The sequence below is a fragment of the Lutra lutra genome, chromosome 12 (assembly GCF_902655055.1).
Source record: "Lutra lutra chromosome 12, mLutLut1.2, whole genome shotgun sequence".
NCBI classification, from domain to species: Eukaryota; Metazoa; Chordata; class Mammalia; order Carnivora; family Mustelidae; genus Lutra; species Lutra lutra.
This window is the reverse complement of record NC_062289.1, coordinates 24,869,972-24,882,965: the sequence shown is the minus strand read 5'-3', so window position 1 is coordinate 24,882,965 and position 12,994 is coordinate 24,869,972. Positions and strand designations below refer to the sequence as shown.

General features: G+C 52.2%; 1 protein-coding gene across 2 annotated transcripts in view; it reads right to left on the bottom strand.

The window, feature by feature from the left end:
* The window catches only part of MYO5B (myosin VB), a 348,888-nt gene that overhangs the window by 48,353 nt on the left and 287,541 nt on the right, over nt 1-12,994 (bottom strand). For both annotated transcript variants that reach the window (XM_047696392.1, XM_047696393.1), the window contains exon 22: nt 6,714-6,947. In XM_047696392.1, coding sequence (XP_047552348.1) covers nt 6,714-6,947 — 234 coding nt within the window. The remainder of the gene's footprint in view (nt 1-6,713; nt 6,948-12,994) is intronic.

Below are 12,994 nucleotides of genomic sequence, written 5' to 3'. Positions count from 1 at the left end.
ACCACGAGGGGCGTGGCACTACAAAAGAAAGCCTCAATGGGGCCTCACGAGACATGTTAGGCTAGCTCCACCTGGCACCACATCCAGAGGGCAGGACTCCGGTCACCCTCGGCCAGGAACGAGGCACAGGGCCAGAGCCTCTGAGTGACCCGGTTGAGTCACTGTGCGTCAGATCACCAGCATGCTTCCCGGGACCCACTCTCTGAAAACGCAGATAGCTTTGAGGGCACATGGCCACCCCGCAGGCGTCCCAGCTCCTTCACAGTCCTCATCCCCCCTTCCTCGGGGCATCTACAGTCAGTTATCATCCTTCTGCAAGGGAACACAGAAGTCAGGCAGGCCTGGGCAGGACAGCGTGCCTGCCACCACCACTAGGTTGGACCCCAAACCCCCATTCCTGGGAAGGTGTCTCAGAACCGCTTATGATCAAGGGGGAGACTTGTGGGAACAAGCCATGGTCAACGGCATGTACCCTCTGACTTATTCTACTGTGCTGGAGCCTTTCTTCCCTCCGTCTCCCTCCAAGGCTTTGAGTCATGAAGGCAGGCCCCTGATGACCCCAGCTTTGGTATTCTGAGCCATACATTACAGAGACAACTGGGAGCTTTGCTTTCTTCCTGCCTGCACAACTCTGGAGGTAGACCCACGCTCCAGCTCTTCAAGACCACACTCCGCTCCGCACCCGGGGAGGGCAGCGCGAACGCTTCCCCATCACATGTCCCCAGCTACTGGCCACCCCTCCGTCTTCCCAGCCAGCGAGCCCACTGGCAGGCACAGCAGGTGACAAACTTCTGCAGCTAAATGGCCTCCCTTCCGCGAGCGGTCAGGAATGCAGGCTAAGGGAAAGACACTGAACACAGAACCAGGCAGGTGTGCTCCCTTCAGCATGATAAAGAGTACCTTTGGGGCACCTGGGTGGCTCAGTGGGTTAAGCCGCTGCCTTCGGCTCGGGTCGTGATCTCGGGGTCCTGGGATCGAGTCCCGCGTCGGGCTCTCTGCTCAGCAGGGAGCCTGCTTCCCTCCCTCTCTCTCTGCCTGCCTCTCTGTCTGCTTGTGATCTCTGTCAAATAAATAAAATCTTAAAAAAAAAAAAAAAAAAGAGTACCTTTGCTCGGGTTTGGGACTCAAACATCATCCAGCAGCTCCATTTTCTCTTGGGCTGGGCAGGGGGCGGGGGCAGGTGGGTCTCCCGGCTTGTAGGGCAGTGTTACTGGGAGGGTTTCTTCTACAAGGTTACTTGGAACAGATCATCAGAACCAATGCTGAAGCTAAATCCCATCACGACGAGGCTAATTCAGTTCCTGCTAAGCTAAATGAAACAAATATCCCAGCTTCATGTTTAAGAACTGTCTTTACTAATTAATCTTTAGGGATATGAATTTATCTCTGAGCTTTTGGTTTTGTCTTTTTCCAAGTTGAGTTAAAATTTAAACTGTAAAAAGGGCCAAGGGCAAGGTTTCTAGTAGAAAACCACGGGAAGAACTGGTTAGATGGCGCCTATCAGAAAAGGTTCTTCTGCCCCAACAATGAGCCATGAGTCCTCGGTCCTTCCTGCTGTGCAAGAATCATCTGGTAGAAAGTTACAGGCATGGCCCTTGGCAGGGATGACACTTCTAATTCTGCAAATTCTTGACAGGGTTTCTTGTCTGTCCTGAGGAAGGTAAACGGCAAGCACATTCTAAGTGGGGAGTTATTTAGTCAAAGGGAAGGGGGCCTGAACAGGGACGAGAGAGGTGAGGATGAACAGACTCCCCCCAGAGGACTGTGCAGAAATAAAGTGGGAGCTCACCTGGGATGCATGGCTGTATCAGGCTTGAATACAGCAAGAGAGACGAAGCCAAGGGGAGGACGCCCTCACTGTTAGAAGGAAGCAGCTGTGCCACTACTCACACAAGAGCCCCATGGAGGCCCCAGCAGAGTCCAAACCCCTGGGGCCCTGCATCCTGGGTGCTCCTCCTGTCATTCAGCCTCCACTGTGCCAAGGCCTGGGCCTGAGAACGAGGGTGGGGTCCACGCACGTTCAGGTAGGAGAGCACAACCTCCACACGTTACAGGCGAGGGGAGAGTGAACATCTACTGAGCTATCGCTATGTCTCGAGCACAGTTATAAATTGACTTACTACTTTGAGGTAGGTACCATCCATGTTTGCTTTTAGGGAAACTAAGGCACAGAAAAGTTAGAGACCTTGTCAAAGGCCACACAGCCAGGCAGGAGTATAGCTGGCCTTTGCCCCAAGCAGTCTGGGTGCAGGCCCCGCTGTTAACTCCTGTGCTACCATGTGTCCCGATGGTGCAGAAGGCTGGCGTATGAAGAATGGTGATGTCAACAGTCTACAGCAGGCCACAGACGACTGGTTCCCATAGAAGCGTGACAGGAAGATGCTCAGGGCAGGAGAGAACTAGTGTGCACTCCAGGGCCTAGTGCCTAAGACAGAGCAGTTCTCTCTGGCTGCTTCTCACTAATGTTGCCCTCAAGGTCAGGAGGTCCTTCACGGTCAGAAGGTCCTTCCCAATCTGTCCTCCCTCTTCCTCATTCACTCTGCCTCTGCCCAGTGGCCTCCTTGTAGATCCTCAAAGCTGTCCAGCCTACTCCCACCTCAGGGCCTAGGCACCTGCTGTTTGCACTTGTTACCTGCCCCTAGAAAGGCTCATGGCTCAACCGCAGAGAGAAGGTCTCTGGCCACTAGAAGCAAAACCATACCTTTCCCTGCCCCCACAGGTCCCGCTCTATCCCTTTCACTTGGCTTTATTTTTCTTTATGGCACATGATGGATAATCTGTATTTGGTTCCTGTCTGTACATTTTCTCATAGCCCCCAATATTTGAGCTCCATAAGAATGAGAAGGACTTTAAAAATATCATTTCCTTTTGCCCCAGTGTGTAGAACAGTCCCTAACACACACAGGCATCCCATAACTATCTGTTCAGTGAATGAAGGGCCTGGACTTCCAACCTGTCTTCCACAAGATGATGTCCTTCCACACAGTGGGCGTGGGGTCCTTGTTCTAACCACCACCAGCCTCCTGACACACCACAAGCCCTGGAGCTCTGGGAGCACAACTGTGTGTCTCCACTGGCCAGAGAAGTCTTCTCCGCATCTTTAGGGAAAGAAAGACTCAAAACAACCCACTGTGAGAACCCCACTACCCCAAGTCAGCTCTCCCCCCCTCTATTTGGAAAAACTCAAAACCTTGACCCTGGAACTTCCCAAGGTCTATAACCAGTGGCCGGCAGATCTGCGACAGATGAGGCGGTACAACTTAGCCCAGCTACCGAGCACCCAGACCCAGATGCTGTTCTCTTCCTTTCCCAAGCGTCAGGGACCCTTGCTCAGAGCCAGGGCCCACACCCCTGCACTGAGCCAGGCCTTGCTGGCTCCACCAGGCAAGCGCTGGGGCTGATTCTGGGTAATGAGTTATGACTGAGCATCAAGGGTGGCCCTGGAGCCACGTCTCTTTCATCACAGACGCAGAACAGCTCCACCGTCCCAGAAAGCACAGCTGCACACGACGGTCAGCACAGGGGTCACGGAGAGCTTTAGAAAAGAACCCATCACACAGGTTAAGAGGGGAGGCTGACAGCCTGGGTGCAACTGCCCTGGGAGAGGTCCCTATGGCAGAAACCTTTAGTGGAGAGAGTGTGTGTGTGACACGTGCCTGGGGTGGGGGCTGGTCTGCAGCCATGGGGGAGGGGGGTGGGGAGGGGTCCTGCCCTCAGGGAGACCCAGTGTCTCCCAGCCCAAGGCAGTATAGCCCCGTGGCCAGACAATGAATATGGTCAGTGGTAAGAAGCCCAGGGTTTTCCAGGCCGCCAGCTCCAATAAAGCATTGGCTGACAGACGTATCAAACCCATTAATTAACATCCACCCGCGGTCAGCTCCTCACGGTGCTCTGACTGTCTCATCAATCTTGTTCAGGGCACAGCAGCCTCCAGACAAGCCTGAGAGGAAACCAACTGTCTGGTTATTCAATATTTGTTAAGATTGGACACAGTGCCTTTGACAAATATTAAACCCTGACCAGACACAAAAGACGAAGGGGGGTGGTATAGAATAAAAGCTAGCCCCTCTCCCCACCCACTCCCCACAGCCTCCAGAATAGAAAGGTTTGGAAGACTCTGGAGAAGGAGGTCACTTTGCTTCCACTTTCTCTCTTCTTGGAGGGGGTGGACATCGCGCCTCATGAATCATCTGGGGCCTGTTCTCTCTCCTGTTCCCAGCTGGGGATTGGCTCACATTGTGGAGTCAGAGAAGGTGCTTTTCCTTCTCTGCCTCTGTGCCTGCTGTTCTCCTCCTTCCAGTGTCCTTGAATTGTTTTCTCTTGGCAGTTCCAAGTTCTCATTGTGTTTAAGAACTAGCTCAACACACTCCAGGAAACATTTTTGGGAGAAGAGGAAACCGCCTTCTTCTGCTACGCTGTGTCCAGGAACAGTTTTCTATCACAAACCCTTAGGACAGGGTTCCACACTGACATTTTTAGAGCGCTGAGTCCTCAAACCGCAGTGCCCAAGAGGAAGCAGGTAGGGAGGCTCGGTGGCTGAGGAGTCAAGGGCTCTCTGTGGCGTGGAGACAGGAGATACCCAGGTTTTTGTGGGTTCGTTGGGTGAAGACTTCCCACATGCTTCACCTCAATTAGGGGCCCACGCAGGGAACTTGCTTTTATTTTTCTCCTGGGGTCACTGATCTCAAGGGTTTCCAGTTCTAATCCTGGCATCTTCTCTGCCTTTGGATTCCACTGCCTTGTTTTTTTGTCACAAGGAAGCGTCACCGTCCATCTGTTCCCAAAGTCAGCAGACACAAGGGAAGAATTCCACGGTTTGTGGGTTACAGGCTTATAGCTACACTGTAATGGGAAAATCCTAGTACCACATGCTTTCTCCCAAAGAATGAAGTCCACATCTGGCTTTGTGGTGGGTGCGCAGGCAGGTCTGCCTGGGTGACACACTGGGGCCAGAAGCTCCCACTTTTCTTGGCTAGGCTGGCTGCCTGCTCCGGGAATCCCCACGTGTTACTGTATTCATCACCCAATCTGCACGTGGACCCCATCTCTGATGCTAGGGAAATCCCTGGGCCCGGGCAAAGCAGTAGCCGGTGGTCAGAAGTTCGGACTGGGACAGGAAAACTATGTTAGGCAAGCTCGCCAGTAGCTGGCCCAACTGCTCTCTGGGCTTGCATCTCACACGGCAGTCTGCGTGCTCCCCAGCCGGGCCTGAGGGCTTGGGCCAGGGGAAGGTAACGGGGTAGAGGAAGAGGAACGTTCTACAGAGCAGGGTTGGGGTCCTTTCTTCTAGAGCCCCCAAATACCGTCTCATGGAGTTGGCCAGGTTGTCCAGAAGAATCCTGAGATATAATCTACACTTAAAAAAAAAACAAACAGCTGAAGGAACTAAGGCCAGTAAGCTTTCCCATGTGCACTTGGTAATGGCAGGACAGGGAGCAGAATCCGGCCATTTCAATGTCTCTGCCAGAACACTTTCTGTGATGGCAGTTAGCCAGCTTTTCTTTTCTTTTCTTTTCAAAGATTTTATTTGAGAGAGTGAGCACGTGAGAGCAAGGGGGGGCAGAGGGAGAGAATCTCAAGCAGACACTGCACTAGGCACAGAGCCTGACATGGGGCTTGATCTCCTGACCCCGAGATCATGATCTGAGCCAAAACCAAGAGTCAGACACTCAACCAAGTAAGGCCACCTAGGTACCTCTTGTCTGCTCTTTTTACGAAATATTTGAGAAAGAGCGAGCGAGCATACACAGGTCGGGGGAAGGGCAGAGGGAAAGAAGCTTTAAGCAAACTCCCCATTGAGAATGAAGCCCAGTGTGGGGCTGGATCCCATGACCCGTGAGATCATGACCTGAGCTGAAACCAAGAGTGGGATGCTTAACTGACTGAGCCACCCAGGCGTCCCTGGCTCTAATTCTTAAACACTCAAAGTTATTCCGACATTAGAAACACTGAATCCCTCCCCTGTCCTTAGTTTCTCAAGCCCCATGACTGTCCAGTACCAGAGGCATGGAACAAGTAGGCAAGGTGCTATTTGGCCTGTGGGCTGTGGGTCACTGCAGAGACGCAGGAGCAGACAGCAATGGCCTGCATCCATGGGAGGCTCTCCGAAGGGCACGTGGCATTCCCTGGCTTGAACAGTTCACATAGTCGAGGAGAAGGAAATCTGACTTTTGAGTTGGGGGAGTAGGGATGAATCTTAGGAAGTTCTAATTTATGGAATACAGAGAAAACCTAGAGAGCCCACCAGCCAGAATGCGTGAGGCAGGCTGAGGCTATCCACACAAACTTAAGGCAAATACCCCAAGTATGATTACTACGAGGTTGCCCCAATTCCTGCGACGTCAAGAAAAGCCACCAGCTCTGTACCGTGCCTCTTGCTTATGAAAACGTGGGCCACAGAGCTGGCTCAGCGGCTAACTCTAGGCTATGAGAAGGATGCACAAAGACACACACGGGCACTCCTTTCAGGGGATGCCACGGCATTCAGCTAATGGCAAAACTTGATCAACATGTCTTAGGTGGATGGACACGTGCTCGTGTGGGCTCCCCCAGCACATGAGCACTTTACATCTAAATGCAGAGAGATGGTCCGTTCATGGGCACAAGCCCCAGTGAAGCCCAGGGCAATTTTAGAGGAGGAAGAAGAAACTGCCCCGAAGGGGTGCTCTGTTAGCCCACCCACCGCCACGGTGCTCCCTCTGGCCTCAACGTACCTTTTTCAGCTCGTCCTTCTCCTTGGTGTGAGTATCCTCCAGGATCTTGCGCTCCGAGTGGGCCCTCTGCAGCTCAGCCCGCAGGCTCTCGACCTCCTCCTGCAGCCTCAGGCTGCTGTCCCCGCTGTGGCCCTGCTGGTAGCGGGCCAGCTCCTTCTTCAGCTTCTCTACCTCCATGGTGTGCATGGAGGTGACCGCCGACAGCTGCTCCGACAGCGTCCTGAACTCTTTGTTCTGTGAGAGCCCCGGCAGAGGAGGAGAGGGGAGAAAGAGTGGAGAGCAAGGTTATAGAGGCAGGCAGCAGCCACGAAGGCAATTAAGGAAGGAGCTTCCAACATGGAATTCGAGTTCGCAATCACGGCACGCTTGAGCGCTCTCCTGGCATCCCCCGGCAGAACTCTGCTGGGAACCTGGGGGCAAGAGAGGGAAAGAAAGAACTCACTGAAGGGACGTTCAAGAAGTGTCCGTGAGCAGTGGCAGAGCCGGAAGCTGGCTGACGGCGGTCAGTCTTCTGTGTGTGGCTGGACAGATCTCACAGCCCATTTTTAAATTGTGGGAACAATTTAATAGCTGGCTTTCCAGATCTTCAGCCTTTGCTTTTCAGGTTTTCGTGGTCTTTCACAAGGGGCCCTCCTGCCCTTGGACTCGCTGACACAAAACACTGCAACCTAATCGCTAGCTCTGAGACAAAGGACCCCTTCAGCATCCCCTCTTCCAAGGAGGCCCTCCATGGGGCCGAGGGATCCTTCTCGCCACCTGTCAGCTCGCCCTGGCAGACTCTGACGCCACACATGGAGGCCCCAGCAGATTCTGCCCATGCTGCACCCCCGCGGACTGGGCACGCAGACCAACAACAGGCAAGCGAGCAGCCCCCCAGCATGCCCGGTGCAGATTTGGAAGGGGACAGCACCCCAGATGGGCTCACACAGAGGGAGCATGGAGGACCCAGAACCAGTGTCAACCACTCGTGTCAACACAGGCAAAACCTCATGTTCCAGGAGGTGAGAGGAGCAGCTGAGTGTGGCCAGTGGGGAGAGGGAAGAAGGGGTTCTCCAAGTAAGCAACAGATTGCCACTCGTTATACTTCATTGGCTGCTCTCTGGGGGAGCTCCTAGTAGACCAGAGATGCTGGCTGAAACACCAGTAAGCTGGAGAATCAGGAATCAATGACTGATTCACATCAGGAATAAAGCCTCACGGAAAAGCTGTGTAGAGTAGCAGAACAGCAGCTGGCGGACCCCAGAGGGCGCCATACCTGCTGTGGGAGTTCAAGCAGAGCATGGTCTGCTTTGAGACTACAGAGAGAGAGATCCTCCTACAGTCCAGGCACACCTTTGGTTACAGCCTGACATGCCCCTAGGTCTTTTCTGGCAGCCAGCCTTGCTGGAAGTAATCACAAGAAATCCAGTTAGGGGTCATCTGTTGAGAAAACTCAGTCCTGTCTGTACCTCCCACCCCAACCCTGGCCTGGGTCCCCCGTCCCAGAGGCTGAAGGGTCCCTGCCCAAGGAGTGGGTTCAGGGAGAAGACAAGTCAGGTCAACTTTTCCCCACTCGGGCTGGGAGTGGAGTGTCACCTCCAGGTGGCACACCTGGGTCACATCACTGGGAGAGTGGTGCAGAGGACTGGGCTGTGGGTGTTTCTAGCTGGAGCTAGTGTGGGATATGGAAGGAGGCACAAAATGTGGTGGTAGACAGGGGCACAGGCACAGCCTGCTCCTCTGGAAGAATGTCAGGGGGAACTATGTTCTGCAGACAGGCAGATAATGGCACCCTACTATGAATACAGAGGACAACCTAGGACCCTCATGCAAAGAAAATGTGTTCTTCTGGCAGGCTAGCTCTTTGTGGCTTCTGACACCCAGGTGGACACAGGACATCAAGGAGGTAAGAGTGGCTGGAGGTAGACAGACCTGTGTTCCTATGCCAGCTCTACCCTTGATCAGCTGTGTATGTCTGATCAGGTCCTTCCACCTCTCTGTGCCCTAGTTCCCTTGTGTGTGCAAGGCGGACTGAAAGTAAGTCTTTCCTTGGAGTTTTTATCCAGATGCAGGGAGATCTAGTGTTTCGCTGGTGCTTGGCACATAGTAAGTGCCCAATAAACAGGGGCTGTCGCCTTCGCTCAGTTCTGCAGGGAGTCCCGGGCAGAGGAGTTCTGAACACTCTGCTGGCCCCCGGAGGTGGTGGGGAGACTCCTAACAGCAGCACCTGGCCAGCTCCTTACTTCATCAGCAGCATCCAAAAATAATCACTGGGGACTCACTGCAGCTGCACAGTCCATGTCCCGGAGGTACGATTTCAGAAAGGAAGACCCCAGAAGAGCCCAGCAGATCCCCCCCTTATCACGCCCTGATGTCCACGTCAGGTGCTCACAGCTGTGCAGCTAAGCCTGACATGGCGGGTGGTGTCACGCACCTTCTCCCTTACAGATCCCAGAAACCCTCCGTGCAATGGCAGGCTGAGCTCCTCAGGGCTGCCTTTGTTGGTGTGACCGGGAGACCTGGCCTGCTCTGTCCTGCACAGCGAGGGCCTGTTCCTAACAGCAGGGCGTGGGGATCTCCAGATAGACCCCTATTCTCCTTCGGCCTCCTCAACATCCTAAGAGCATGTTCACTGTGCCCCCACCACTGAAGGACACAGATCTGTCCTCAACTACCAACAAGGAACCTGCCTGCTGTTCATTACTTTCTCAAAAGCTCATATTGTTTTTCCTCTCAAAGATTTGCTTGGTAAGATTTTTTGTGCTTGAAACGTTTCCCCACCTGAAGGAGGCGGCGCTCACCTGTTCCTCTGGTCCATGGTCCTAAACGCTCTGCTGGGCCTCTACAGCACTTTTGTATGAACCAAGAAATTCACCACCTCTAGGAGGATGAACTCCACAGAGCTGCCTCTCTGGGGGAACATGGGCCCAGGGGTGCACAGCTTAGAACAGTGGACACCTCTTCCTTAGGGCAGCAATGCTCCAGAGCTCACAGTCAGATGAGCAGAGCAGAGGATGGTCTTCAGCCCTATGTGTCCCCACAGCCAACCACCCTTGTGCAGTGTACAACCTGCAGAACTGTATGGAAGAGGTTTCTTTTTTATTTTTTAAGATTTTTTATTTGTCAGAGAGAGAGAGAGGGAGAGAGAGCAAGCACAGGCAGACAGAATGGCAGGCAGAGGCAGAGGGAGAAGCAGGCTCCCCGATGAGCAAGGAGCCCAATGTGGGACTCGATCCCAGGACGCTGGGATCATGACCTGAGCCGAAGGCAGCTGCTTAACCAACTGAGCCACCCAGGCGTCCCTGGAAGAGGTTTCAAGTAGTTCCCAACCAATGGTCTACAGACCCCTAGGGAAGGGGGTGAGCGAATCATTGCAAGACTGCATCATGAAAAGTAATATGATCCACACATGCTACTAGCGCTTCCTGGGTGCTTACTATGGGGCTGGCACTGTACTACATAATTCATACATACACCAACTCATTCACTCCTGAATATCCTAGGTAGTGAGAATGATTAAAATCCCCATTTCAGTTAAGGAAAATGAGGCACTGGAGGTCATAAAGCTGCAAATTATACTATTTTTCAAATATATTTGGATGCTCTTGTGAATCAAAATATCGACTAATTTTACATATCTACTGAGTGCATATAAAGCATATTGAGTCAATCTGATTTAAAAGGCTACCGATTAAATCCATAGAATGCTCTCATGCTTTTTCTGACAAAATATTTAAATACAGCATTGTACTCATAAAGGTCTAATAAACTTGACCCTCATTATAAGAGAAATGGTAGACTCAACTGGCCTGGTCATTTTACATGTTGTGCTTGAATAAAGCCAGAATGATAGAAAACCAAGTTCACTGGCTACATCATTTTGGATGAAACATGTCACAGCACAGGCCTACATAAGGGGCACTGTAAGAAATGGTCCCAGGAACTGTCACTGTATTTACTGCTGAAAGATATTATGAACGATGATGTGTCTTACGATACACAGATGACGAAAACCGCAGGAAAGACATCTCAGCACCAGGGACAGCTCCAATCCTCCTAAACTGTTCTCTGACCACTGAAGACCCCAATTTCCTTTTTTCTGTTTGCTTGGGAACTTGGTGCCAGTTTTGTGTCTTGTCACTTTAGCTAGGTTCACAAAGCCTTAGACATGAATTTTGGTGCTAAGCTTACCCTGGCTTTATTCTTTAGTTTCCTCCTTTGCTGACCTCTTGGCAGTGGGGATACCTCTTAAAAAAAAAAACAAAAAAACAACAAAAAAAAAAACTTCCCCCAGGTAATCCTACAGTGCAGTGCAGCCTGGAGTTGGAAGCACTGCTTGATCCACATCATGGTATCAGTGAATTTTTGAGCTAGAAGTTACTTTAGAAATCTTGGGCTCATCTCTTTGAAAGAACTCAAGGCCCAGGTATAGATTCGGCTGCAGTCCCAAGCTGTCAGGTCTGGTTGCAAGTATAATGGAGACAGAACTCAGGCTTCCATCCAGCTGGGACTTTGTCCACTACCCCACGCTGTTCTGACAAGTACTTTGGGATGCTTCTGCCTAGCCTCTCCTTCTGGCTTAAGAACCGTGTGTGTCAGGAGAGCAGTGACCAGAGTTGTCTCTAAGGCATGACAGAACAGAAGAACATTCAATTCCAAATGGCTAGCCCCACCAAGCATCTCTGAGGACCTGGGGGGCCAAGACCATGCCGGTGGTCATGCTGGCGCCTCCTTGCATGACAGCGCACGTCCTTTGACGGTGGATCACACAGCCCTCTGTAAAAGGCCAACTGGTCCAAGGATGACGCCATCTCTATGCAAAGGAACCCAAAACAAAACTGAGTCTTCCTTGGATTGAGGAATTCTCCCATGTCCAGAGAGTCTCCAAATGTGCAGGTAGCCTACATTTGGTTGGAGGGGGGCAGCATGTTCTCTGGAACCAGCCATGCTACTGCCCAGCGTGTGGGCTTGGGTGGACTGCCTACCTCTGTGCCTCAAAGTGGGAGCATTATCATCTCAACAGGCCACGGTGAGGATTAAAGAAATGAACGTATGAGGACGATGCCTGGTGCATATATCCAGGCAATGCGGGGAGGGGTACCAGGAAGCAAGCTCTAATCCCACCCTCCTGCCTCTTCTGCTCACCCTCTGCACAGAGGGCACCCCACCCGGGGTAGAGAGCACCTGCCACCACTCACAGATGTTTGCCAAGCAGGAAGCTTAAGGCAAAATCTCTTTTTAAAAATAGGCCTTTTAAATCTGCTTCTCTTTGATGTTCTAGCACGTGGGTTGTAAAATATCAGACTTATTTTTAACCTCTCAAGTTAACTTCAGAAGTCAGCAAAGCCAACACAGGGCCCAGTGGCTGGAAACCGAGGCTGCGGCGGCCAGGCAGCGTGTGGGGCTCCTGGCAGGGGTCCCTCCGACTACACCGTACTCAGTCCCTCCAACTAAACTGGGAAGTTTTGACTCTACAAATATCTTCCGTGGCCCTTTGTCAATGGCCACAATAACAACAACAATAATAATACCTAGGTCCTCCCTGGACTTGGCGTTTTTCAAATGGCCAATCCTTCCCGCTCCTGTCCCCTGGGCAGCTGTGCCTCCCACCCTAATTAGGCGCTGTCATCGCAGGATGAGCAGGGGGGCAGGTACCCAGTGTCTCCCAGCCCCACATTGAGCTTCCCCACTAAGGATCCCAGCCAACAAGACACCCTGTGGAACTCACACAGGGAACACCAACACCCAGGACAGCACTTCATCCTGGGAAGCTCAGTCTTTCACAAAAGCAGAGATGCAGGAACATTTTACTATGCTCTGGGCACTGCTTCTGGGCTGCTGTCTGGGGCAGGTGGTTTAGGTATAAAATGGCTTATTTGTGTTCTTGCCCCTACTGGGGTTACGTGAAGCTTCCCAACCGTCTCACCGAGAACAGACGCAATACAATGGAGTGACCTCCGGAGCCATGCCTGCTGACTCTAACTCGAATTCTGTCTCCATGCTACGCAGCCTGCTCCTGCATTCTTTGTGTTCTCTCCTTTCCTTTCCTTTCTCAGGAAGCACCTGAAGCCCTCGAGGGCACTGCAGAAGCCTCCTCCTCTGGTTATCTTGCCACCCTGCATGAGCAAAGTGGCCGTGAGCCTGCTTTCAAGGTAGGAACCCATCTTGGCAAGGACAAGGCCCAGGGAAGCGCTCACAGTTTAATGATGTTTGGGGGTAAAAAAAAAACAAAACAACCTAGTATCATCCTCTTTCTGGCTGTGGGATCAGAGAGAAGGCAGCTGGAATGCTGACTCTAGAAT